At 31.3% G+C, this 27,926-nt stretch overlaps 2 protein-coding genes across 3 annotated transcripts; one reads left to right on the forward strand and one right to left on the reverse strand.

Moving 5' to 3' along the window:
• Positions 1–9,401: 9,401 nt before the first annotated feature.
• LOC112500613 (bifunctional dihydrofolate reductase-thymidylate synthase-like) lies at positions 9,402–17,288 on the forward strand. Of its 2 annotated transcripts, none has more exons than XM_025104130.1 (12): positions 9,402–9,521; positions 11,576–12,071; positions 12,149–12,548; positions 12,659–12,703; positions 12,836–12,901; positions 13,446–13,507; positions 13,594–13,668; positions 14,013–14,178; positions 14,259–14,382; positions 14,609–14,715; positions 15,047–15,182; positions 16,916–17,288. In XM_025104130.1, exons 2-11 carry the CDS (start codon positions 11,644–11,646, stop codon positions 15,155–15,157), a joined length of 1,584 nt encoding a protein of 527 aa, XP_024959898.1. In that variant the 5' UTR covers positions 9,402–9,521; positions 11,576–11,643; the 3' UTR covers positions 15,158–15,182; positions 16,916–17,288. The 2 variants fall into 2 exon arrangements, with proteins under 2 accessions (XP_024959898.1, XP_024959899.1); XM_025104131.1 differs by having other exon boundaries at positions 11,630–12,071.
• Positions 17,289–20,626: 3,338 nt separating this feature from the next.
• LOC112500507 lies at positions 20,627–21,310 on the reverse strand. Its single transcript, XM_025104006.1, has one exon. The coding sequence runs from the start codon at positions 21,308–21,310 to the stop codon at positions 20,627–20,629; it is 684 nt and encodes a 227-aa protein (XP_024959774.1).
• Positions 21,311–27,926: the final 6,616 nt, after the last annotated feature.

The raw sequence follows: 27,926 nt of genomic DNA on the forward strand, positions 1-27,926 counted from the left end.
CATATTATATATATCAATGAAACATTGTCATGATGTAAAAAAATTCATATTCTAAGAGATGCAAGATTCGTGAAATGGGTTTAGTAAAATGAAACAGTTTCATTTTCGTAATACATTTTTTCATCTTATAAATGATTCAATATATAATAGTGAAACAGTTTCATTATATTGAAAATGGAATTAATGATAATRCAACACTTTTGATGAGCAAAGGTTTCAGTACAAAATAGTTTATGAAAGGGGTTGATGTTGGTGAAACAGTTTCATTTCATATTTGACTTGAGGCTGAATAATTAGTTTCATGATGAAACAGTTTTATTTAATTTTATATGTTATTAAGGTTCATGTAATTCATCATTGTTCAAAGGTTTCATATTATGAAGCTGGTGCATAATGATTTATGAAATAGACATATCATGAAGCTGGTGCATAGTGAAAATGTTTCATTATGAAATAGTGTAGCAAATACTTTGATGTTGGTGCAATATTTTCTTTATGTAATTTATTGGGGATTGATGAACTAGTTTCCTAGTGAGCACAGTTGCATTGTATTTAAAATTAATTCGTTTAGTTTGTAGAATGAAATAAAACGGATGCGTAATGGAATTTGTTCTTTTGCAAAATTGACTCATATGCAATGGGAGTATTTGAAAAAATAATTTCATAATGAACATGCTAAAATAAAATAATGAATATTAATTTCCTAAAATACAATGGGAGTATTTGGAAATAGGAAACGAGGGCTTTTGATATGAATACCGATTCTACCCTTTTTTCTTAAATAAAATGAATATTAATTATTTTTTAATTTTTAATTTCCTAAAATAAAATAATATAATCTAGGCTATTGATCAAGAAAATGGACGGATGAGATTGGTTTACACGGTTTACACAAATGGGTCAAGTTTTCATTTGAACGCTCCTCTACATATATATATATATATATATATATATATATATATATACAACTCAATTTCAATCTCAATCGTATATTTAATTTGATGAATATGTAATTTCATAAAAGTTTTAATTGTTTTTTAATATAAAATATTAATTATAATTAATGAACCTTATCCATCTTCCATAAATATTTAAATCATAATAAATGAACTCTCATTATTTCTATAAATATTTCAATTTATTAGGTTGTATGGATTGTACAAATACGATGAGTTGCATTTGAAACAAACTATATATATCTAGAGAGAGTTTGTTTCAAATGCAACTTATCGCATTTGTACAACCAATGCAACCCAATAAATTGAAATATTTATGAAAATGATGAGAATTTATATAGTCGTTATTGTAATTGTTGATATGTTAAATGTTAAGAAAATGATGTGTGTTTGGCAAACAGTGAAACCATTTCATAATAAGATTGAAACGAATTCATGTACTAAAAACATGAAAATGTCAGATGTCTTCTCTAGCAATATGTTGATTTGTGTGTTGATAAAACGGTGAAACCATTTCATTCATGAAATGTAATGGTAAAAAAATTCTGCTTTGTTATTCAAAAAGTTTCATTATGTTAACTTGATTATAGTGTGTTTTATTTTTCAAAATTTATTACGATATACCTAATTTCATCGGTCCTCACTTTGATCTATTTTTATGATGAATGTTATTTTGTTTATAATATTTGAACATAAAATGAAGATGTTTTTAGCAAACCTATAATTTTCAAGATAATTCTAATATTTTTTGTTAGAATCTTTGAAAGTATAAGATGATATATATAATTTAAAACAATGATTTTGTTTCATTAATATTAGGGTATACATGATCTTGTTGTCTCGGTTATAGATTTGATGTTTTACATTTTTGTCTTTTTTTCAATTAAAAAATAAACTTTTTAATTATTATTATTTCCTAATATAAATTAATCTAATCTTGACCATTGATAAAAAAAAAGTGGATTTTGTAAGGTTTTTACAAATGAGGGTGATTTTCATTTGATCTTTTCTCTAATTAATTATTAACTTCAAAGTTTCTTTATTTTGAATAACATAATATCAATTATATTATTAAAATATTTAATTTATTTAATAAAATAATATTTCTTCCTTAGCCACTTTATTTCAAAAACTCTTATAAGTGGAAATAAAAAAAATCATTTATCTCTTCTAAGCAATCATGTTTAAGAAATCTTCACATATGAATAATTTTACCATATCTCTCGTACTTTTCCCATATTAGAAAAGTTTTGGATAATCTATTAAAACAAAATTTAGCCAAAATCCTTAAAATCTTCATTTTCTTCGTTTCTGATAATCAGTTCTGTAACAGATTCTGTAACAGATTCTTTAAAATGGAGAAAATAAATATTTTGAGGATTTTTTTTGCTTCAGTACATTCTCCAACATGAAGAAAGTACGAGCGAATGTATGAAAATTTTCTAAATTTGTAGAATTTTCCAAAAATGATTATCATCAGGGATTTTGAGCAGATTGTTTACTATATTCCAAACAATAAAAAAAACAGTGAAATAAAATATTTAAGAGAAAAAAAACATATTATTAAATTTATGAACTCTACTGATAAATAATCCGTATACGATTGGACCAACTACGCTTGGTATTTCAGGTTGGTAGTTCATGATAAATTCTGATTCAAGTCTATTGATTATCGATATTGAAGGGTAATTTAGACATTTAATAAATAGTGAGCAAAATTTCAAATAAATATTTTGGTAATTTTGTGATGAAGAATTCCTTTAAGAATGCAAGTTTTAATGGATAGGTATTACTAAACCAACACCAACAAGATGTTACGTATATATCTTGCTTATAAACTTTATTGATATTTTAAAATTTTAAATTTTAAATTAGTTTATTTGATAATTTTTTAACCTGGAATAAATTTTTTGACTTTGTTCCTGTCGGTAGCAGGATCTCAAGGTTTATGAAGGTGTGTTTGGTGTCTAGGCAAGACATAACATGAGGTTCAAATGCGGTGACTCCGGACTATCTGTAAAGCAAGTAGTCGTCCTGGGATTAGTCGACTTACATAGCGGGTTGGATATCCAGGTTAATAAAAAAAAAATTGATCAAGATTTAATAAGATGTAAATGGTAAAATAACCAATTTATCTCTAATGAGTTGTTTATATATTTTTGATATCTTGATTAATTTATATAATTTATTAAATTACAATCAAATGAATTTTTTTTAATAACAAAATATATCATTATAAAGTTTTCATCAATACGGCTAAAATAACATCAAATATGAAGTTTATTAGTTTCCAATTTTTATTTTATTACTTTTTTTTTATAATTTTTTTATTAGTATTTAATATATTACAAAAATTAGCCATATTGTTGAAAACCTATAGAGATAATATTTTGAAGATGGTAAATGAAAGTTTTATAAAAAAATAAATTACATTAAATAAAATTAAATACTGAATAAAATGTAAAGAAAAAGACGTATTTAATCTTTTAAAAGAGTTATTTTGAGAGTATATCGGTGAAATCTAGGCTTGTTTCACCTTGTTTCATAGGGTGGGGGTGAAATATGTTTGATTATGTCTATTCTACATAAAAGTCATTCTAAACATGGACTACTGAAATGTCTAAAGTACCAAACGCACCTTAGAGCTACGATCATGTGAGAAGAGAAGTTATGGTGAGAAACGTAAGAAGAGATATTCACCATTGTATTAATTCTAATTGAACATCAACACTAATAGATGCACTAAGATGCAGTGGATCAGTTCCCTTTTAAAGCGCAATTCATAGGTGAGCATGAGATTAAAAGTGATCAATGGTCCAGATTTCTTCTTACGCTTCTCACGGTAATTTCTCTTCTCACACGATCCTTCGCCACACACCTTAATGACACAGTTAAGTAATCTTGGGTTTGGTTTTAAATATGAGCATTTGATCACCAGATGTCGCAAGTTTTCACAAACATCTCTAATTTTACAAGTAGAGGAAATGTCTGCATACGTTTTATTCCTTTCATATCCTATTTTTCCTTTCGAATGAGATATACACAATATGTTTGATTTATTCAATGATATTTTCTTATATTGGACTACCATATTCATGTTTTTTTCTAAGTATACAATATTTATATACGACAAATAGAACAAAAAAAAAAAAACTCACACACCCTCCTCACCTTTGACGAGGTCTGAACCCCTAACCTTCTAGAAGACCAAAGACTCACAAACTGTTAGACCAAAGGCCCTTTGATTACCATATTCATGTTGGGTGACAAGAAAGATCCCTTTTTATGAAATATGTGTTTAATGAAATCTTGTGGGATCTCCCACCCACTAAAGATGAGAAAATAGTGTTTATAATAGTTTTACCTAATAAATCAATCACATAATCTTGAATGGACTTTATCTTGTTCTAGCTGATCTTTACGTATTTTTACTCAACTTAATTAACTGGGTTTTTGAACTAATCGTCGTGAGTTTGATATTTAATGCTAAAAAGATATTTATATTCGGTTTTACTTCTCAAACCATTATGTGAATCGAAACAAGTTTAGGGATGGACAAAAGATGGGTATGGCCTTAACTGGTTATAATTGGTCTCTATCAAAAAACGTCACCACATAATCTTTTTTTAATGGTAACTGTAGGTTTTTTGAGTTAGATTACGTGCACCGACTAATCCTTCAAGGGACCACAAATGATATGAAGTCATTGTAGGTGAACATTCATGATCATAAGGGTTTTGGCAGCACATGAATTCGAATCCTGGATAGATGATATTTTTCATTACATCCCCTTAGCCTAAAATGTGTATCTAATATAGACCAATATAACTGATCTTTTACCTAATCCTTAAGGCCAAGTTCATTTAAACCGTTTTTGACCAATGGGTGAGCCGCATATGACGTTTCAAAAAAAAATCAGTCTTAACCAATCCTACGATAATTGGTCCTCTAAAAACATACTTATAAAGACCAACAAGTTATTGTCGCTTTTTAACTGTTCCAAATGTCACAAGTCTCGGTCGAGATTTGAGCCTTATCCAGTTTCCGGGCCTTGATTGCCATTGCTAGATGTATGGTTGGAAAGAAAGTGATTTTCTATTTCATATTTTGATCGACTCGATTCAAAAAGTATTTCGTTATAGAATATGAATTCTCTAAAACGAACAATATCATTATACAGAAGAATTTCTCGTAAAATGAAATCTCGTATTCTGTTTAACCGAATTTCAATTTTCAAAGCATGTTCGATTATTTTATATAAATGGAATATTTGAACCCTTTAAATTTTCAAAATCACATAAAAAAATTCTCATGCCCCAATAATTTTAATAAAGATATACGAATTCGATCCAATGCTATTGTTTTGACCAAAAAGCCCTTTTCTATTTATTATTTTTAATATTATTGTTATCACTATCTACCATATTAATAACTAAAGGGTAATTTAGACCATTATCAATTATTAAAATTACAGATGAATGGAGTAGCAATTTTATTCTAATTGATATCTACAAATAACTACGCTGATATTTGTTCTGTTTAGTTATGTTATGTTTTTGTTTTGTCTTGTCTAGTCATGTCTGATTATACTTACGTATCATACGCCAGCTTAGTGCCATTTTCACAAGGAGTACGAGGGCAGATCAAAACTTCTGACCTTCAAAAATATTTTCGTCTCTGCCAAATCAGGTAATTTTGATGAAATAAAGCAAATATCGTTGATGTTTATGTAACCAATTTCGGTAGGTTAAGTGTTATAACGGCTCCATACTTGCAAAACTGGACCACCATAGTTACACAAGATCAGGCTTAAACATAACTTATTCGTACATTGTCCCCATAAGTGTTGACGAAACTTTCAAGTCATAAAAAGACGAAGTCTTCATGTTAAAACCGAAAACTATACAACATAAATTGGAAACTTGAGCAAAATCAATGATCGTCTTCTTTTACATCTTTAATTAACTAACAGTAGCCCCGAATCATAACATTTATGCTTTTTTGGATTTAAAACGGTTTACCTAATTGGACCCTGATATTCTTTTATTGTAAAGAACTTTGGCAATTCATCTATGAATATTGGTTGCGAAAATATACCCACATGACTACACCGTTACTAATCGGCCATCACCATCATTTTCGACCAGTTTAATGTTGGCAATGTAAGTCCTTCATAATTTAAAGTTACAAGTTTTAATCTCTATCAAATTCTTTTACCCTTCATAGACTATATATATATATAGAGAGAGAAAGATTGGTTATTATACAACCCATGACATTTGTGCAACCAATACAACCCAATCTCAACCATCCATTTCATTTGATTAATATGTGATTTCATAGAAGTTTTGCTTGTTTCCTAATATAAAGTATTAATCATAATTAATGAATCATATTCATCTTCCATAAATATTCAAATCATAATAAATGAACTCTCATCATTTCCATAAATACCTCAATTTATTGGGTTGCATTGGTTGTACAAATGCAACAGGTTGTATTTGAAACAAACTTTCTCTCTCTCTCTCTCTCTCTCTCTCTCTCTCTATATATATATATATATATGTAAGTACTTTATTTATGTGGTCTTAGCTCGATGAGTAAGGGTGTAAACGTTCTTGTAAAATGAGTGGGAAGTTTGGGGATAAATTGTGAACATCACTCACGTGCCCTGGAACAGGCAATTTGCCCCTTAAAAACAGTATACAATGGGGCCCTATAGAAGGTGGCACCAGCCTTTTTTTTTTTTTGGCAAAAGTACTTATTTTAAATAATCGGAATGCCACATAAGTAAAATAGTGTCAAATTGTTCATGATGCTACATAACATAAAGGAAGGACTGGAACAAGTCGAGTGAAAGTTATACACCAGAAACCGATAATGGCAAATCTGATTAAAATATATCAGACACAAAACATAGCTTTCACACAACTGATTTTCTTGTTACATTCACATCAGCAGTTAGTACACAATTCCCGAAAAACACCCATATACATATCTTAATTTGGGACATGCCTATCGTATCTCTTTAACCTCTACCTTAATTTCTTAGACCAATATAAAACTAGTAGGAAGTACGTAATTGAATTGGAGGGGCATATTAGTAAATTTAAAACGTGGTTGAGTAGTGTTGTGAAGAATGAAGATTGGATAGCCTTTTGGATTTAGAGTAAATTACAAATTTGGTCCATTACTTTTCATCGTTATGTAGTTCAAGTCCCTTGATTTTTGAATTTACATTTTGAGTAAAATGTGGATTTTGTTAACAAGTATAGTCCAGTATAGTTTATAGTTTAATTAAACTGATTGTGTATGTTGTTCAGATATAATTCATACATACAAAACTACAAAAAGTAATAATGTAATAAACATGTATACTTGTATTGTTTTTCACCTCCCTTCGTACACTAACACTGTCCGATACCTCGTTATAGTTGTTGGTGAACTGATGTGCCTTTATGGACATTTCTAACTGAGTTGCTTTAGTATCTATGAAGCAATCAAATGAAACTACAGATGTTGATTGATGTCATTCGTACCTGATTTGATCTCAGTTCACTACCATCTTGATAAATAAGCAACGATTGATTTTAAGTCCTTCAGGTCTACGAAAAAACCCGTCTCACTATTGATCTTGAAAGCAAGGTGCTTCTTATTTCGATATGCGATCAACTGAACAAAGAATGGATGACATATGGGATTCTGGTTGTTAAGAGAATAGGGTTTTTTTTCCAGTCCTTGTCATAACGCTGGTCTTTGTGTGATCCAAGTTGATGCGAAACGATTCTGGTCTTCTTATTTACATTCACGAAAGAATAAAACGATAGTGTATTACATAAGTCCTTATTTACAGATAGTGGACAAAATAAGCATGGATAATAAAAAGTGTTAAAAATGTCATTTATTAATTATATCTCAATTCACATTGATCTAAGGGGCTGTTTACCAAATGCTTACCCAGGTAGGTGCTTACCAAATCACATTACATTAACGGATGAATATGGTAAGGACCAAAAGTCTTACCCGGTAAGTGAGGGCAACGACTCTTACCACAGTAAGTGAGGGCAACGACTCTTACCACGGTAAGTGTTTACCAGGTAAATTGTTGCATACGATGTCATTTTGATGGACCAAAAGCTTACCCGATAAGTAAATGATAGTGTTAATTTTGCAGTAACCGCTTACCGAGTAAGTGTTTGGTACACAACCCCTAAATTCTACTTTTCTTGGGTTCCTTTGAGAATATCCATCAGAGAAAACATGAACTAATTCATATCACAAAGAAAATGTGGGTGCAATCATACCAACACGAATGCCTCGTATCACATTAGATGTTTGTAAATATCATAATTGAATAAGAGTAATACTAAGATAAGTGACCTCGTGAAAAGTTTTTGTAACACTCTCTTTAGAATTAGTCAAAAAAGAATGTTACACGAACATAAGGTTGATCTTCTCAAAATATACCTTCGATGTCACGGTAATGGAGCCGCATTGGTCAATATCTGGATACGATGTCATTTTAATGGATTAAATATCTTAGCTGATAAGTTAAGTGATAGTGTTGAATATTACCGGTAATCATTTACCAGGTATGTGTTTAGGTAAACAACCCCTTAGTAATCAGTTTAGACAAGTTGTTGATCTTTTTCGATTTTCCCTTGACCTAGTATGAATAGTAAATGCTCGGTGACAACTAGGACCATGCAAACTAGCTACAACTGCAACATCAACAAAAACTAGTTAGCCTCAGATCTAACCTTTCATAGAGACGATAATTACTAAATAAGCAAGCACAATGACCAGTTCATCATATTATATGGCTTTTGAAATGCCAAAACCATTTTTTTCCAAGATTCATCTGTTCTACCATTGTCATTATTTATTAAACCAAATATCTAACCTGTTATGCGGGCTGACTAATCCCATGACGACCACCTGCTTTGCAGATAACATGGAGTCACCGCATTTGAACCTCTGTGGCCACAAGAGGATTTTTATTCTTCCTTGGATTTGAACCTGGAACCTTCAGGTACTTTTGACCTTTAGAATCAAGCTCAAACCAATCAGACACCATTGTCATTATCATTATCATTATCCTATCACTTCTTGAGAGATGTTGGTTCTCGTGAGAAGTTCTGTTACTTCCGATTCTCGTATGACATTTTTTCCGACATTTTATTACTTCCGGTTTATATTTACCTTCTAACTGTCAAGGGGTGGACCAAAATTGTTAGTAGATTATTATTTGTTGAACACAAACATGGAAACCGGGAATATAAGGACTAAAACTGTAGCTTTGACAATAGTCGAAGGACCAATTTGTAATTTACTATTAGACTTCTTTGTGTGTGTGTTTTCCGCCCTTTCTTCCATTCCCCCTTTTCCCTCTGGCGAGAGCGGCACACGCTGCTTTATAAATACCGCTTTTTCCGCTGCTCGTTTTCACGCTTTTCCTTTTCCTGATTTTCGTCTTCCAGAGCACTCAAATACTGAAAGAGACTCACACTCTCTTCGCACAAATTCAGCATAATTTCGTGCATTTCACGCTTCGCTCTTCGATCGGTAACCTTCTTCTTTCGTTTCTTTGAATTTTTGTTCGTTTCAGTTTTTGTTATGTTTGATCGTAGTTAGTAATCATGAAGAAATGCGGCGAATTTTGATGTTTTGTGTAGTTTGTAGAGGGTTGTTGATGACTATTAGGAGGTTATTTATTGGTTTTCAGAAAGAAAAAAAATTCTGGAGAATCACTTCAACTTTGATATGCTTAGTAAAGTTTTAAGGGTTGATTATTATAATGTTGTTGATAAGGCTTGAGATTAGTTTCATTTGGAGGATGATTGAGTATTGATGTGCGTGTTATTTGAAGTATAGTTTGATTTGGAGGATGACGTGTCTAGCTATGTTTTAAAAATTGGTGGTTGGATATATTTCATTGTGTCTTGTTTCTGTTCTTTTTTTTTGTTTGGTTGTATTTAGGGATTTAATTATATGAAGGGCTGTCTCCTTACATTTTTCATCTGGTCTGTGATGGTATTTTCTTTCTCTAAATTGTCTAGCATAGACCGAAACCAAACTAAAAATATATCCCACTTGAAAGTGGGGTGTTTTTGAGGGGTAGGATGTATGCAGAACTTACCTAGACCACTATTCTGTAAGACCCATGCTTGTGCATGAAACAAAGGTGTGTGCAAGCAGGAAACAAGATAGACAATATAACTTTTTGAAATAACTATTCTGGAGCTACTGGGAACTTTTGAAATTGAAAGGTGTATATGTGTACTCGTTATCTTCCTTAAAGATAAATTTATGGTATTAGTTTGGGCCACAAGTTTCTTTATTTGTGTTTATTGAATGCCATCTGAGATATTTAACAGATAATCAAACTTTTTTTGTGAAGTCTAATGTTGCAAATTTTATTTGTGTTTACTGAATGCCATCTGAGATATTTAACAGATAATCAAACTTTTTTTGTGAAGTCTAATGTTGCAAATTTTATTTGTGTGTATTGAATGCCATCTATGTCGATTAACCAACAACTCAATGTGCTTTTCTTCCATCTTCTTGATTAACCAACACTCATAGAGAGATGTAGCAGGATTTGTTTGGGGGATAATAAGCCTATTTCACATCTCTTCATCTGCAAATAATTCTCAATGTGAAAACACAGAGACAAAGGGATGAGTTTTATGTTAAATAAGGAAACAACACAAGTATACGCTTTTGGTCAACATAAATCTATCTCTGCTCAAGAAGCGCAAAGAGTAATTGATCAAATTCATGGATGTTCCTACGAAGAAGCATTTATGATATTAGAACGCATGCCTTATCAAGGATGTTATCCCATTTTTAAATTAGTTTATTCTGCGGCAGCATATGCTAGTTTCAACATGGGCTCAAATGAAGCAAATGTAGTCACTAGTAAACTGAAGTCAATGAATGTACTAACCTCAAAGAGATTAAAACATCAGGCTTGAGGGGGTAGTTATCGGATAGAATAACCTAGAACCATCATTGATTGGTTAATCAGCAGATTAGTTGGCAACTCCTTTGGAAATATTAGCCAGATGGTATTTTTTCTGTACTTTAAATACTCCATACGTATGCAATAAATTATTTCGTGTTCTTTTAATGGTTTCAGCCATTCAGTACCTGCAGGAGGGATTAGGATTCATATTCAAGTATATGGGTACTTCAGGCAACTGCTTAATGATATATTAATAATACACTATTCGATTCCATAATTAGAGACTTTTTTTTGGAAAGATTAAGGATATATATGTTAATGTGTGTGGTAAATTTGATGATGGTAGGACATCTTACGGAAGTGCTGCCTCTTTCTGGTTTGCATTTTAAACTTTGTGCAAGCGAACTATATTTGTGGAATAGAAATAGTACTTTTGTTGTTTTGTTAAGTGTCTTTCGATCAAGAACTAAGAAGTTCACCTTGATTATGTTTATACTTTATATAGATAATAATCTTTAGTAATTTTTCTAATTCACTGTACCGTTTTCCATTCAATGAAATAATAGAGTATTTTGGGTGTCTGCATACAGTCGGACATAAATGAGCAAACAAGTTTAGTACTTTCTCATTGTCCCCTCTTTTCCCACCCTAGATAAGCTGGCCTTCAGATCTTTCTTGTCACTGATCGGTGCTAAGTCTATCCCAGCTCTTAATATATTCATGGCTAGTGAAGCTCTTGTGGGCGCTTGCAATGGCACTGTCAGCACACAACCTGATCCTCAGAGGACTTATCAAGTTGTTGTTGCTGCTACGCGGACTATGGGTATTGGTAAGGATGGGAAATTGCCCTGGAGGTTGCCTTCTGACCTCAAATTTTTCAAGGATGTCACCATGACTACATCAGATCCAGCAAAGAAGAATGCTGTCATAATGGGAAGGAAAACATGGGAAAGCATACCTCTAGAGCATCGGCCCCTGACTGGTCGCCTCAGTGTTGTTTTAACTCGTTCAGGGAGTTTTGATATTGCAACTGCAGAGAATGTTTTAATGTGTGGGAGCTTGATCTCTGCTTTGGAGTTATTAGCATCATCTCCTTATTGTCTATCCATCGAGAGAGTGTTTGTTATAGGTGGTGGCCAGGTCCTAAGGTCTGTACACACAATGCTCTATATATGCTGAGGTTTCTAGGTACTGTATCTGTGCTTGACTGCTAGCTTTATTGCAGAGAGTCCCTCAATGCTCCTGGATGTGATGCTATCCATATTACTGAAATTGAAGGAGACATTGATTGTGACACTTTCATCCCTGCTATTGATGCTTCAGAATTCCAGCCATGGTACTCGTCGTTCCCCTTAGTTGAGAATGGTCTTCGCCATTGTTTCACTACGTATGTTCGTGTGAGGAATTCTGCAGTTGAAACCCCAATCAAGACTAATGGCTTGCTGTCTGATAGTAGCTCAGACTCGGTAAAGTTTGATGTAAGGATGTTCTCTTTCCTGCCCAAAATGATATTTGAGAAGCATCAGGAGTACCTTTACTTGAGAATGGTCGAAGATATCATTTCTAATGGTGCTTTAAAGGATGACCGCACAGGGACTGGTACTTTGTCAAATTTTGGTTGCCAGGTACTTTTCAAGCTCATCTTCTATAAATGGTTCTACCAAATTATACTTGTGACAGGATGATTCAAGTTGTCTTTCTGATACATATACCTGTTTTCTTTATTGCCCAACAGATGAGGTTCAATCTACGAAAATCTTTTCCACTGCTTACAACCAAGGTATCTATTTCTCTTGATCATTCCCCACTTATTATTAATCAAAGAATTGAGATGGCAGGTTCGTCTTGGGGATATTTATGTCAGGATGGACGTTTTTAACTCCATTCTTATATTCATCATTCATATCTACAGAAAGTGTTTTGGCGTGGAGTTGTGGAAGAACTTTTGTGGTTCATCAGTGGGTCAACAAATGCCAAGGTTATCTTCTTTTTCGCTCAATATGGTTAGACCTATATCACCTGTCAGTTAGAAGGTAAACGCTCCCATAGCCACATAAATAGTGAAGGAATACTGTTTTTCCAATTGAAAAGAAACATTTGAACTGATCTTTCTTTACGTTATCCATGTACATTTTGCATCATTTTTGTTAATGGCATAGTCTAAAACTCATGCGCCTATGACTGAATAGCAGTTTAGATCTTTTTGTTCATCTCATTTGCGCATCGTTATTCTTAGGAATCAATAAAAGTAGTTTTTTATAGGCATCTTGTTATCTTCAGGAAACAGTTCTTTTGTCTATGATAAAAATGAATTTTATATATGCATATTTGCAATTTATGTCTGAATAAAGTTCCAAGAAACATGCATAGTCCATTCTGTCTTTAAACCAAATCGAACTATTCTTCATCCTGGACCTGAGATAGTAAATGTGATCCATCATTCTATGAGTGGATGTACATCGTTTTTTTTGTGTACAATTGTAGGAATATATGTCTTAGTTTTTCACGTCTATGGTTATCAGGTCTTACAAGAAAAGGGCATTCATATATGGGATGGTAATGCATCCAGAGACTACCTCGACAGGCAATGTCCAAACCTTTTACCTGTGTAGTTGCCATGAGATGTTTGACTTTCTATCTAAATTTATTTAATTTTCATTCATAATTCAGCATTGGCTTGGCGGATAGAGAAGAAGGTGACCTGGGTCCAGTGTATGGGTTTCAGTGGAGACACTTTGGTGCAAGGTTGGCAATGTGTTCTATTACACTTGTTCATGCTTCAAACATGAACTTAACATGTACTCCCTCTGTCCCAAATAAATGTTCCCAATGAAAAAGGCACACAGTTTTAGAAATGTACTTATTACACTTTTTAATTAACTAAATGACAGCTTCACCCTTAATAATAGAGGGAGGAATGAGTATCACCATCTCATAATTAAGGGTAGAATTAGAAAGTAGGCACTTACTTTTGAAAGTGGACTTGTTTTGGGACAAACCAAAATAGAGATATGGACATTTATTTTTGGGACGGAGGGAATATATTTTTGGATAAACAACTTAAGATACTTAAAAAGCATTATTTACAGGTATACTAACATGCATGCTGACTACACTGGCCAAGGATTTGATCAGTTGCTAGATGTTATTGACAAGGTAAAAAACAATCCAGATGACCGTCGTATAATTCTTTCAGCATGGAACCCTTCGGATCTCAAGCAGATGGCACTTCCACCTTGTCACATGTTTGCACAGGTTGGCGTAGTAAATAATCTTTTGATGTTTCTTCGTCTCTTATTGATCCCTGAGTAACAAATTGGTGTTCTTATCTGCAGTTCTATGTGAATCAAGGAGAGTTATCTTGTCAAATGTATCAGCGATCTGCAGATATGGGTCTAGGTGTCCCATTTAACATAGCATCGTATGCCTTATTGACATCCATCATTGCCCATGTTTGTGGTATGCATATTTTTTAAATTCAATACTAGTTTAGTGTTTTTGATTAAGTAATTATTGATTAGAGATAAATTCTAGAATATATACAGCATTAATTCTGACAAATTGTGGAATGCCATCTAATTCCTATGAAATTGAGTAGGCATCTTCTGGGTTAGACAGTTTTGTTAGGTTACTAGAATTAAATATACATGTATATGAATTCTTTCTTACCTGTGCTTATGGACAGATCTTGTTCCTGGTGATTTTATTCATGTTCTTGGTGATGCTCATGTCTATAGCACTCATGTCAGACCTCTGCAGGACCAGCTTCAGAAACTGCCTAAACCTTTTCCTGTAAGCGTAATGTGTAATGTTATTATGCTATCCTATTTACCGTCTCTGTGTTGATTAGGGCTATGTTTGGCAAACTAGCTGATAAGGGGCATAATTGGAAAAAGACCCTGAAGCTTATTGAAACTCTGCTTGAAGTAGTGTTTCAAAAAGCTACCACCTAGCTTATGGCTAAACAAACGGGTCTTTTTCAACAAGCTCAAAAAATTAGCTAGCTTATGCTAGCCGGAAATGGCCTAGGTTATTGTTTACGGGTCTTTTTCAATAAGGACATTATTAGTCTTATTCTTGCTACTCTTGATACTGTTTTCATCTCTCTTATATATGATTGCAGATTTTGAAGATCAATCCCAAGAAGAAGGATATAAATGCTTTTGTGGCTGATGATTTTGAACTCATAGGCTATAATCCTCACCAGAAGATAGAAATGAAAATGGCAGTATAGAGCTACCTTCTACCTTCTGATTTTGGTAAGGACAAATATGAACTATAGTTCCCTCTTTGCTTCTAAATGTGTTTAATGAAGCAAGCATCTATGCCTTATGGTTTTGCATGGTTATCTTCCAATCCAGCTTGTCATATTTACCATGCCCTACAATCATTTGCACAGAAATTTTGCATCTTAATGCACTTGCATAGGAATTATCCTCAACAACTATGGCTATGTTCGGCAAACTAGTTGATAAGCTAGTTCTTGGATAATAAACTACCTGTTAATTGATAAGCTAGCTGATAAATGAGGGTTTGGGGGAAAGCCAAGTTTTCTCCATACTTGCCCCTTTGAATTAAAAAATACGTTCCTTCCATCTATGAAAACCCCCCTCCCAATCTATACAGACAGATTAACCCACACAGTCAACTTTATCTATATAATTGGAAAAAAATGCCCATAGTGTTGCAATAAGCTAGTTATGGCTAACAAAACGGGACTTTTTCAGTAGGTGTAAAAAATAAGTTGGCTTATGGTTGCTAAAATGACATGCCCCTATATGTGAGACGGTGAACACTTTCAGTAGGGCGAAATAAGAGTCCTTGATGTAAATCACCATTTCACACATTCAAATCGGTCTTCTAATCATTTCTCTCCCGGGTTGACCCAAATGTTACTACTTCCACAATATCTAGGTTTGTAATATCTAAAAGGCAAAAATAGAAAATCAAATTCAACATAGGTCCGCAATTGCGACAGTAAAACTGGTTGAATTTGATTTTTTTTGTCTTTTAGCTAGGTCTGCAACATATTGCGGAAGTAGTGACATTTGGGTCAACCCAAGAGAGAAATGGTTAGAAGACCAATTTGGATTTGTGAAATTGTCATTTTGAGCTAATTTCTTGCGAAATAATCATATGTATTGCACTGTTTGCATGCAATGCTATCGGTGTGAATCATATTAAACAAGGCGAACAAAATTAAGTTAGCAGAAATCACATGATTGAAAGAAACTCATTTCCAACTATGGATGTGAGGAATCAATTCTATTGACTTTCTGGTTTAAAACTTGACATCTAGTGCTAAAGTCTTTAGTTGGTGAACCGTCTAGCATGTTGCTTTTTATGTGTAAAAGGTATCTTCTTTTTCTATCTTTTATCCAAAGATATGGCTTTAAGATATTGTTATGGTTGGTAAAAAATACGCTTAGATTCTACATGTTAGTTCACACTCTAGCACAAGCCAAGGGTCCTTACGAAAACAGTCGCTTTATTCTGAGGTACAGGTCATGTCTGTATACATTACAACTCTAGACCCTACTTTCGAGTGAGATTTACTGTGTCAGTTTGGTTTGGTCCTTACGAAAACAGTCGCTTTACTCTTTGAGGTCCTGTTTGTATACGTTTCAACTCTAGACCCTGCATTTGAGTGAGATCTACTCGGTCAAATTGTTTTGGTCTTTATGGAAACAGTCGCTCTACTCTTTGAGGTAGTGGTCAGGTCAATGCACATTCAACTCCAGACCTTGCTTTCGAGTAAGATTTACTGGGTCCGTGTTGTATGGTTTGATTTAGAAAATACCTTTTTGATGAATGACTTTCATGTTTGAAGTGGATATGCAAATTGTGCCATGGCCTTAAGGCTCAAGGTCTTGGGCTTTTTTAAAGTCGAGGCTAGGCGTATTCACGAGGCCCCTTTGCGTCTAAGTGCACCTTGAGTAACAACTTTGGGCCTTAAATTCGACAAGTAACGATGTGCAACCTTTTCATGCAGGGAAAGATTACATGTGGTTTTTGGGCGTCGAGTTTTTCCATAACGACGTGGATATGCTAAACTTATTACCTACATAGCAACTGGGAATCCTTTAGTTCCACATAAAATTTGTGGGTGCCAAGGTGATTTGGATATTTAGTTCTGTTTTGATTGCTTGCTGGGCAGAGATTATTATGTTAACATTTGTGTTAAAGGTGAAGTTGAACCAACAGCCTCCCTCTCTTATGACTTGTGTTTTCTACCTTGTGGGACTGGTTGATATCAATGGAAACACACAAACTAAAGACTTTGTATTCAAGTGTTGATACAGGTTCCTCCATGTGGAATTCATCTATTACAGTCTCACATCAGTTAGATTTGGATCATTTCCTCTTAAACCTCCATTATCTCTAGAAACACTTTTGCGAAGAGTAATCTAACATGATTTTCACATAGGTACACCAATCAGTATGGAATCCAATGGAATTCATCTGTTAGAGTCCCATATCAATTAAAGTTGATGTTATCTTTTATGATTCATATGCTTTCACTTTGTGTTCTTTAAGGTGTATTATATTGGCAATTGGGTATTTGGCAACAAGACATATATAATATTATCTTGAATATGATATGACATTCTTTAATATATATATATATATATATATATATATATATATATATATATATATATATAAACATTATCCATGAAGTTGGTTGTTGAAATTGGTACTTCTTTCTTCTTACAAGAGAAAATGTAGCACTTTTTATCTTTAAGAAAAGGAAGCCAAAGCTTTTGTTATGCAAGTTGCCAAAATCACAACTTTTTCTATATTGCAATGATATTCATAACTTTGGTTTTCATTTATAAGTTTCTTTTTGGTAACGATTAACGATGGGTATTGGAGTCAACTTACGTGTGTCAATTAATTCCTCGAACGACCATGAATGAGCTCGAGTCATCATAAGTGAACCTTCATGACCATAAAGACTTTGATAATGTTTGGATTTGAACTTGAAGAAATGAGATTTTCACTACATCCCTTGGGGAACCAGTGTGCCACATCCAAGGGCGAACTTACATGAAAGATCGTTAGGCACTCAAATGTTAAACGTTTTTAGCAACGGGTCCCCCCAATAGTCTAGTCCGTTTTGACAAAACCCTCCACTCCTTCACTAAATAGTCGCCCCCCCCCCCCCTTACATTTTATTGTTTTATTACTGCTAGTTCTTGCAATCATGCTACAATGATAAAGTTGGTTGATGATTTTGTTAAATATATCTTAATTTTTTATTCTTTTAGTTTAAATAAATCATTTCACATAACGTTCATTTTATATATGCTCAAACCAATTCATCTAGAAAGAAACTATATAAACTAAATAATACAATAATTTGCTATTCGCTTATGGTAAAAAAAATCGGAACCAAACTGACTTTATTCGATTAACCGAACTGTTAAACTTTTAAACCTAATAACCCGAAACCGTGTTGGTTGGGTGAGTTATTCGCTTTTGGTTTTCTTTTATACCTCTAAGCTCCCTTGTCACTTCAGTTTCCGAACCCGATACTGATAACCCAACACTGATAAAAACTGAAGTGATTCATTTATTTGATGACTTGTTTAAGTAATTCCTTTTTTACTTTCTAAAAAGAACGAAAAAGTTGGGATACTTTATCGAATACGACTTTCATTCCCTAAAGTTATCAAGGGAGTGTTCATATTGTATTGGTTTGATACACGACACACTTATTCCAAATGTATTTCATATTTACTGTATCTTTTTTTGAAGTATATAATATTTATATACGGGAAATGCAATAAATAATCACACACATTTCTCATATTTGGTGAAGTTTGAACTTTTGCCCTCTTAGGAAGCCAAAGACTACGATACCATTAGGAAAAAAGGCCCCTTTGATATATTTGTTGTATCTTTAGATTAATGTTTTCTTTTAAATACATAATCTTTAGAGTAAACTGCAAATTTGGTCTCTACGGTTTGTCGAAAATCACGCTTTTCATTCATACAGTTTCAAAATTACAAGAGAATCAACATGGTTTGTAAAAACGTCCACATTTGGTCTCTCCCTCTAATGGCCGTTAAATTAAACAGTAATCTTATTAATTACTGTTTAATACCTTTAAGCAAACATATACTGAATTCATTTTATAGAAAATGGATCAAATAAATTGAACTAAAACAGGTCAAGTAAAAAAGTGGTTTTAATGGGTTAATTAGTCATCCAAAGCAGTTATAAAATCTTTACAGTTATGTTTTGAAATATCTCTGAAGTCTTTAAAGCTTGATTTTATCAGTCGAGATGTATATAAACTAATCCACATGTCACGATCATAAACAAAAAAGTATTTAATTTATAATCATATTAAGTTTGAAGTGTTTGATTTTGCTTTTGAGATTTTGTTTAATATTTTCATCTTCATTAAATTATATCTCAAATATTTAATAAATATGAAAAAGAGTTTCAAACACAAACCATATAAATTTTACGTTAAGAAACAATTAGAACATTTATAAAGGATTGCGATGTTTCGTTTATTAAGATCGAATATTTATGGAATATGATAGAGTTCGGACCTGTTTGTCAGCAGTTTAATAACCTTAATGAGACTTATAGCTTATTCAGTTTCAGCTATACATGATTGTCTGTCATGACTTAATAATAATAAAAAGTGGCTTATTCAGTAATCTTATAGAAGGAAACTTTATGCATAAAGGGACGTTTTTTTTTTTCAAACTCGTCTCATTCAATTAAAGAACACATTTCTTCCATTTATGATAAGAAAAACCATAAACAAAAATCATCCCAATTTATATAGACAACTTTGTCTAGAGTTGAGTTCTCATGAAACTACATTTTTACATTTGAAACTTCACTGCAAAACATTGTGAAGGTAAAAGAATCCGAACATTCACAACAAAAACACTGTGAATGTTACATTCGCAAATAATAAACGGTTAATATTGATTAATATCTATACTATATTATAAAACATTTGACAAAAACTCTTAAAAACCACTTTTTATGCTTAAAGTACTGTTTATTAATGCATATTACTTACAACTTAAGATTACAAGTAGATTGTACGTAAATACAACTTATTAAAGTTCCATATCTGAATTCGTATAAGTAACTGTAGATAAACATAATCAAATATAGGATAAACATCTCATTTTAAATATAAAAAATCTAAAATATAATTAGGATAATCATTGAATTCTAACAGATAACTATTATTTTTATAAAATATTATATTATTAAACCAAAAATAAATTATTTCATTATTAAACTTATAATAAAATAAATAAATTAAAAAAATTACATAAAAAATGAAAACTTTTAAATAATTGATGTGATATTAACATTGATATATTTTTGAATTTTTATGATATCTTCAAGTTTATATTTTGTTCAAAAATAAAATCATTATTGTTTTCTTAAAAACATATAAAATCGTATTATAATATCAACATAGACCAATAATAAAATAGAACATTAAAATCGAGGTTTGTCCTACTGTATTGTACGAGTATTTTTTTAGTAATTTATAATATTTATATGTACACCATAATTAAAATATATTATATTTTCAAAACAAGAAAAAAGTAAAACGAAGAGAAAAAACCCCCTCATTTGACACTCGAAAGAGGTATTCAAGATTTTCTCTATTTTTGTTTCACAAAAAAAAAAAAATTATCAAAGGCTATGATTCTATGAACCGATGTACACCATAGGAGAAAACTCTTCGTCTCTCAATATTTTCTGTTGCCTCGCGATAAACGCCTCCACCGTTCGCCGGAAATCTTCGCTGCTCAATTCTTCCTTCTCACACCTCTTCTCCGTCGCCGCCGTATCATCGCAACCATGACCGAAGCTCTTCGATCTACTTATCTCTGTCACCGACCGCCTCAATTCCCGGTGAGTTTTGTTCTCTTTGCATTTTGCTCGTATAGGATTCTCCGATCGGCTTCTGCAAATCATCCTTTTGTTACTAGGAACAGTGACGATAGAAGTAGAAGTAACGACGGGAGCATTTATTAAGCTCCTCTCGCAGCTTCTAACGTAGTCGTAGCACAAATCGGCTTTTCCGTTGCCATCGCTGTTTTCAGTAACTCGAGATTTTAAGAACAGAATCAAAATGATCACGTTTCCGATCACGAACACGAACTTAGGGCTTAAAACCGTGAAAGTGAATCCTCTGAAATAATCACCGGAAACTTTAACGGCGAACGGTAGTTGATACGAAAACCTAGAAATCATAACTAGAAAAGCAAACACCTCCATGAATCTGAAGAGAGTCGTGATTTTGTGAAGCCTTCGGTACTTGAAAATCGCGTTCGCCTTTTCCATTTTGACATCGAAAGACTTCATTTTCAATTCCTGTTTTGAGTCCATATCGAGTATTCAATTGATGATTTTGATGGAGTAATCAGTGGATGAAAGGCTTGGGTGGATGAATCATTAGGACGAAGATGAGAGTGATGGCCATGGCCATTGCCATTGGGATGTGAATGGTGATGGAGGTTTACTGGTTTTTCCCCCTTTTCTTTGTTTCCTTTTCTGGTGTTGGGATGAAGAAGGTTTGAAGGTGGGATGTGTATTTATAGTCACCAAAAAAACAAGAATTTGAATTATTTCTCCACCATTTTCTTTCCTGCTTTTACTTTTGCTTAAATGGGCTTTAATTTCCTATTCATACACCATTACTTGTTTTTTTTACTGGTTGTGTACCCGTATAATGCGACGGGAGCTGTGAATTTTAACGGTTTTGAAGTTTCATTCGTTTTATTAGATAAGATTTAATATAAATTACATTTGGTCTTTACATATTAATACAATTTGAATAAATAAGAGTTGTGGTTCCAATTACAATCTATCGATAAAAAAAATTATATGACAGTTTAAAATCAAATATATTTAAAATTCAACATATTTAAACGACTCCATAAGTGTGTTCGGTTTACACCAAGAGCAAAAAATCAAAAGATCGAGAGTTCTAAAGCAATTGAATGAGAGATGAATGAGAGAACTTTTAATAACTCATGGTGAATATCAATTTGAATCTCACATTGGGAGATGGAGAGAAGACATAGATGTATGATAGGATGAAGACATGAGTGAAATGTGTCAAAAGTATCTTGGGAACATAAAAAGAAAATGTAATAATGTGCATTGGTAATTTGTACTATATACTATTTTAATTGTAGATTAAGATATTTTAAGACTGAATGCATAAAGTAATAGTACTTAATGCATTATGAGTTGTTTTTAAGACTCTGTGTATAAATGTATAGTATTTTGTGCATTAAAAATTGTTTTTAAGACTTTTGATAAATCTGGTTTATAAAATAATATAGATATTTTTAGTTTATAATTTGATATGATTTTGACATAAAAAAATTGCATATAACGTTACCCTTCGAGAATGGTGTATTTCATCTACCCCTCCACGCGACACCACTATCTTCCACCAACAGTTTCATCGACGACGTTTCATCCACTTCATTTCACGACCAACGACCTCCTCCGGTCGATCCTTCTTCTCCATCGACTCCAACCACCATGGTCTACTCCTTTCTCGATTCCTCACCAAGAACCGCCCTCCATCTCTACTCTCTACGACCACTTGCAACTGTATCAGGCTTCAAACGCCCCTTTGTCTCCCTTCTGGCCTCCCTCTCAAAAACCACCAGCGCTCGTCGCTCGAAGATCATCTCCACCCCATCATCAAACCTTCTTCTGTCCCCTGTTCCTTAACAAAATTTCAAGATTTTTTTTTATTTTGTAGCTTTACATAGGTTGCAACAGTTTTTCAAAAATCCTAGGATTTATTAAGCAGGTTTTAAAAAGTCCAATGACTTATTCATTAAAAAAAAAAGTCCAAGAATCAATATTCGACATATGCCAAAAAAAAACGACATTATATTAGCTACAATGAACAACAAATTGGTTTCTAAAAACCAGTGTTGATAGTTTCTATGTTATTTCATCAATGAAATAACTCATTTCATATCTAATTGTATCTGTTGTTTGATATGTGTAGTAGTTTATGTTAAATATGTTGTTTCATCAGTGAAATAACACATCATATACTTTTATGATTAATCATAATAATCCATCAAGGTTATATTTTACTTCATCTGTGAACCAATATAGGTGAAATATTTTGTATCAAGTTTAAAGATAATGTTGTTTCATCAATGAAATAACATAACTTATCTATACTATATTATAATGCATTTGACAAAAACTCTTAAAAACCATTTTTTTATGCATAAAATACTGTATATTAATGCATATTACTTAAAATTCAAGATTACAAGTAAATTATGCATAAGTACAACTAATTAAAACTATATGTTTGAATTTGCGTAACTAACTGCGGATAAACATAACCAATTAGAGGATAAACATCTCACTTTAAAATATAATTAGGATAATTATCGAGTTCTAACAAAATAATTCATTATTAAATAAAATTATATTATTAAACCAAATATAAATTACTTTGTTATTAAACCTAACAAAATTATCTAAATTGAATTAAAAATTACACAAAAAATAAGGAATTTTAAATAGTTAATTTGATACTAATATCGATATATTTTTGTCAAAATTTTTATGATATATTTAAATTTATATTTTATTTAAAAATAAAAATATCATCGTTTTTCAAAATCGCATAAGATCATATTATAACATCGACTGAGATAAAAAATAAAATGAAATATTAAAATCAAGATGTATCTCGCTGCATTATACGAGTACCCTTCTAGTACTTAATGAAAAAGTCAATGGATTATGTTGTTTAATATGCGTATATTGCATTTGAATATAATGAACCAGTATTTGTGACCAAGTCGATAATTGGAGCAATGGCGAAAGCTAGGAATAACCCAATAAACCAACGCTTGATTCAATTCACATTCTTCGACTTCATTGTAATCAGACGAGTCATTTAAAACATTGTGAGGTATTTAAAGTGAGCTCATCTTTATTAATGGGTAGGTACAAGGTTCAAAAGTTGAGCTGGTACACCCCGTTTGGTTCGCAAAACGGAATGGATTTGGAGGAATTTGGATTTCCCATGTTTGGTGTGTTGGATTGTCCGGAATTAAAATCCAACAAACATAAGATTTTGAAATTCTTAGGGGATGCTCGGGATTTCACGGGATTTTATAGAATTGTATGAAAAAAAAAGGTTTTAAATAACATGTGCATATATGAAACCATGTGATAAACCATCAAAACTAATGAATATGAAAATGAATGAGCCAAACCCATGGTATTTAAAAACTAAATAACATTTTAAGGAAACTGATTTTCAGATAACTAAGGAATATGATATCAAGAGATATATCATAGGTTCAAATGAGAAGGCTTAAATATATGAGAAACAGAGAAGTCATCCTAGCCCTTCCACTAAAAAAATTAACAGTCAAGATTTGAGGGGTTTATTGTGAAATACCAGATAATTCGGTTGCATAGTAACAATTATGCGGAAGATAAAGGGGTAGTTTCATGATTTTACAACTACAACAAAATAGGCGACAGGCAAATAATAATATGTGCATATGTGAAACCATGTGGTACACCATGAACTATTTAAATGATTTAGATATGAATCTTAGATCAAGCCCGTCCCTGACATTTTATATACCCTGGACGAGATACGAAAAGAAGCCCTCGATAAGTATGAAAAAAATTTAATTTATTGTTTTTATCATAAGAAATAATATTGAATTCAGAAAAATACTAATAATTCATATAAAATCATTTTTTAGTCTTCTTATACGCAAAATCATTAAATAATTACTTTTAAATTAATATTATCTACCATATGATTTTTACAAAGCATCAATAAGTCGTACCACAACCAAATATGTTCTATGATATATCTTTAATATATAGATTAACATCATTTGAGGTTACAATGCTAACTATTCAGAGTAGCACTTAAAATAAGTCCATATAAATTAGTTATGTTTCCATGTCACATTATGTTAATGTTTTAACTTTAAACTTTCTTAGGGTTAAAACAGACTTTTTAGAAACTATTAATCATAGAATCAAAAGTTCATTTTGGTTATAACTTGAGATCTTATTCTTATTTTAGAGATATGAAAATATTTAAAATTCGTGCACTCAATATCAGGTAATAAGTAGTCAATAATGTATAAAAAACAATGGTAGTTTTGAAATCCTAAATATACATATAAGTTGAACTGTCTCATATGGTTGATAATTTTTTTTTTCTTCAAAAGGTAAGAATTTTCTCAGTTAATAACAAAAAATCTACTATATTCTAATACAAAAATAGAATTCATGTGGAAGGAATAATCAAAAGAGCTGCTGAGAGATGAATGATGAAGAATATATCAATGTTTTATAGGAAAAGTAGTTTTAGATTTTAATAGTAGATAATTTTTTTACAGAAATCAATAAGGAATACTATAAAATGAACAACCAATTATTTTTTTCACATATTTTCTTCTCCAATAAAATAGAAAATCGATGATAGAATTGCCATAAACTCGAATTTGACTTGTTAGAATCATTAATGGGAGATGACGATATTTATCGGACTTCTGTTGTTGTCATTGATGATGACAGTGTATTGATCGAAGGAACCTCCTTTCACCTGTTATGACGATTTCTGCTTATTACCACATTATTCTTCATTTCATAAAATTTAATCATCTATATTATATTACAAAACATTTGATAAAAACTCTTAAAAACCATTTTTTATGCATGAAGTACTGTTTATTGATCTATATTACTTATAGTTTAGTATTACAAGTAAATTGTGCGTAAGTACAACGTATTAAGACTTTATTTTTTAATTCGTGTAACTAGTTGCAGATAAACATGATCAAATACAAGATAAAAATCTCATTTTAAATATATAAAAGTAAAATATAATTAAGATGATCATTGAGTTTTAACAAAATATTTAATTAGCATCCTTATAAAAAATTACATTATTAAATAAAAATTATTGTTATATCTAAACTATATTATAATTAAAAAAATGAATTAAAAAAATTATATGAAAAACGAAAATTTTTAAATAATTAATTTAATAGTAATATCCATATTTTTTTAAAAATTTATATTTCATTTAAAAATATAAATATTATTGTTTTTTTAAGTTACATAAAACCGTATTATATCAACAGAATATATGTTGTTACATTATGTAATTAGCCTTCTAATTTAAGGGTTAGGTTCACGTGAGACCTGTAAGATCAATTTATGTTCATTGTAATGATCTAATAGTTTAAAGTTGTACGATGGAAATTTTGTGATTATTGAGAAGTCTCGTAGTAATTTTATGATTATAAATATTTAGATTGTAAATCTAATTCAAAGGTTAAGAATTAGTCTTATAAATCTCACAAAAAACTCTTGATCTAACATAATTTCAAGTCTCTAATTTAATCTAATAGATTGAGAGAGCATGAAGAGAGAAAAGATGGTACGAGGATAAGAGAATTGTAATGAATTAGAGGATTGGGTACGTGGCAAGCAAGTAGGCACATTTGGGCATGGCGGCCCACAGTCAACACTCCTTCCTTACTAGCTAAGAAATTGCCACGTATACGGTATACCAAAGGGCAAAGGCTGAATTGGTAATTTACCTTATCCGCTAAACAATTATCGATAAAAATCAATATTATAATTTATCTTATCAAGTAAGATTGTAATATATTAAAATGGTATCGTATAAAATAATTTATTTAGTAAGTGTTTATCCGGATAAGAATCTTCATCATCACTTACCGGGTAAAACTTTTTATCCTTATCATTGCTCTTACCGGATGAGATTCTCGACAATTATCATGTTCATCCGGTAAAGAAAATTATCTGATAAACAATTATCAGATAAACGTTTGGTAAACGACTCCTTGGACTTGGTTGTTGATTCGAGTCAGAATAATAAACCCGACGAAAATAAAAAAATATATAAAAACTACAAACCGGATCCCATTATGAAAGAGTCCGACTATAAACCAAGTCGTGAACTTCATACAATTTCAATGAATGATACCTTAAATAATTAATCCTAAAATAACTAAATAAGGGCATAAAAGTAATTTAGTTGTATAAAAGTTATTTAAGATATTTATTTAATATTATACTTTTACCATATTTGTGATTTTAATTAATTTTTGGTTTAAAAAATATTTTTATTTAATATATTTAAAATAAGCGTATTTATTTTTCATTTAAAGAATTATTTTTTATTAAAGCAATATTTAGAAAAAAAAATTACAATTTTCGCCAAAATCACATGTGATTCACAATTAACTATTTTTTTTTTCAAAATGTTTTCCTAATCGTATGTGATTTAAAACTTGAAAAACAATAATTCAAATTAAACATTGAAAAACAGATAATGAAAACAAAATCACATGTGATGTATAACAAAACACATTTAAAATGTATAAGATCACGTGTGCTTCAAAAAGTAATTCGTAGTTTACACATATGACATGTGATCTTGTATATAACTTACATTTTTTTTTCCCACTATAACGAATATCACATATGATACATTGATGAAAATTGACGATTTCTTTTTAAAAAAAAATCGATTAATTGTGGATATCACGTATGATTTTTGACGAAAATTGTATTTTTTTGATAAACTACTTCAATAAAAATAAATATTTTAAATGAAAATTTTAATCATATTTATTTTAAATGTTGTAAAAATAAAAAATAAATAAATGAAAATTTTAATCATGCTTAAATCATGAAAACTATATAAAAAAATCATGAATAAATATTTTAATTAAATGTATTAAATAATCTTTATAGATATAAATGAATCTCCATATATAATTTGTATTCATCAAATGACGCATATGTCATTTTGGACGATTTTTTAGAAATTTTTATTTAAGGTATTGTTCAAATAAATGATTGAACCAAAATTATTCTCTTATTTTCTTAAATACATATCGTTCTCGTATGAACCTCACTATATATATATATATATATA

The sequence above is a fragment of the Cynara cardunculus genome (assembly GCF_001531365.2).
Source record: "Cynara cardunculus var. scolymus isolate 2C chromosome LG 17, CcrdV1, whole genome shotgun sequence".
NCBI classification, from domain to species: Eukaryota; Viridiplantae; Streptophyta; class Magnoliopsida; order Asterales; family Asteraceae; genus Cynara; species Cynara cardunculus.

Coding starts and splice junctions, on each gene's coding strand:
- LOC112500507 (XM_025104006.1), bottom strand. CDS start 21,310: ATGGACTCAAAACAGGAATTGAAAATGAAGTCTTTCGATGTCAAAATG.
- LOC112500613 (XM_025104130.1), top strand. CDS start 11,644: ATGGCTAGTGAAGCTCTTGTGGGCGCTTGCAATGGCACTGTCAGCACA. Junction 12,902..13,445: donor GTGGGTCAACAAATGCCAAG/GTTATCTTCTTT, acceptor TATGGTTATCAG/GTCTTACAAGAAAAGGGCAT. Junction 13,508..13,593: donor TCCAGAGACTACCTCGACAG/GCAATGTCCAAA, acceptor TTCATAATTCAG/CATTGGCTTGGCGGATAGAG.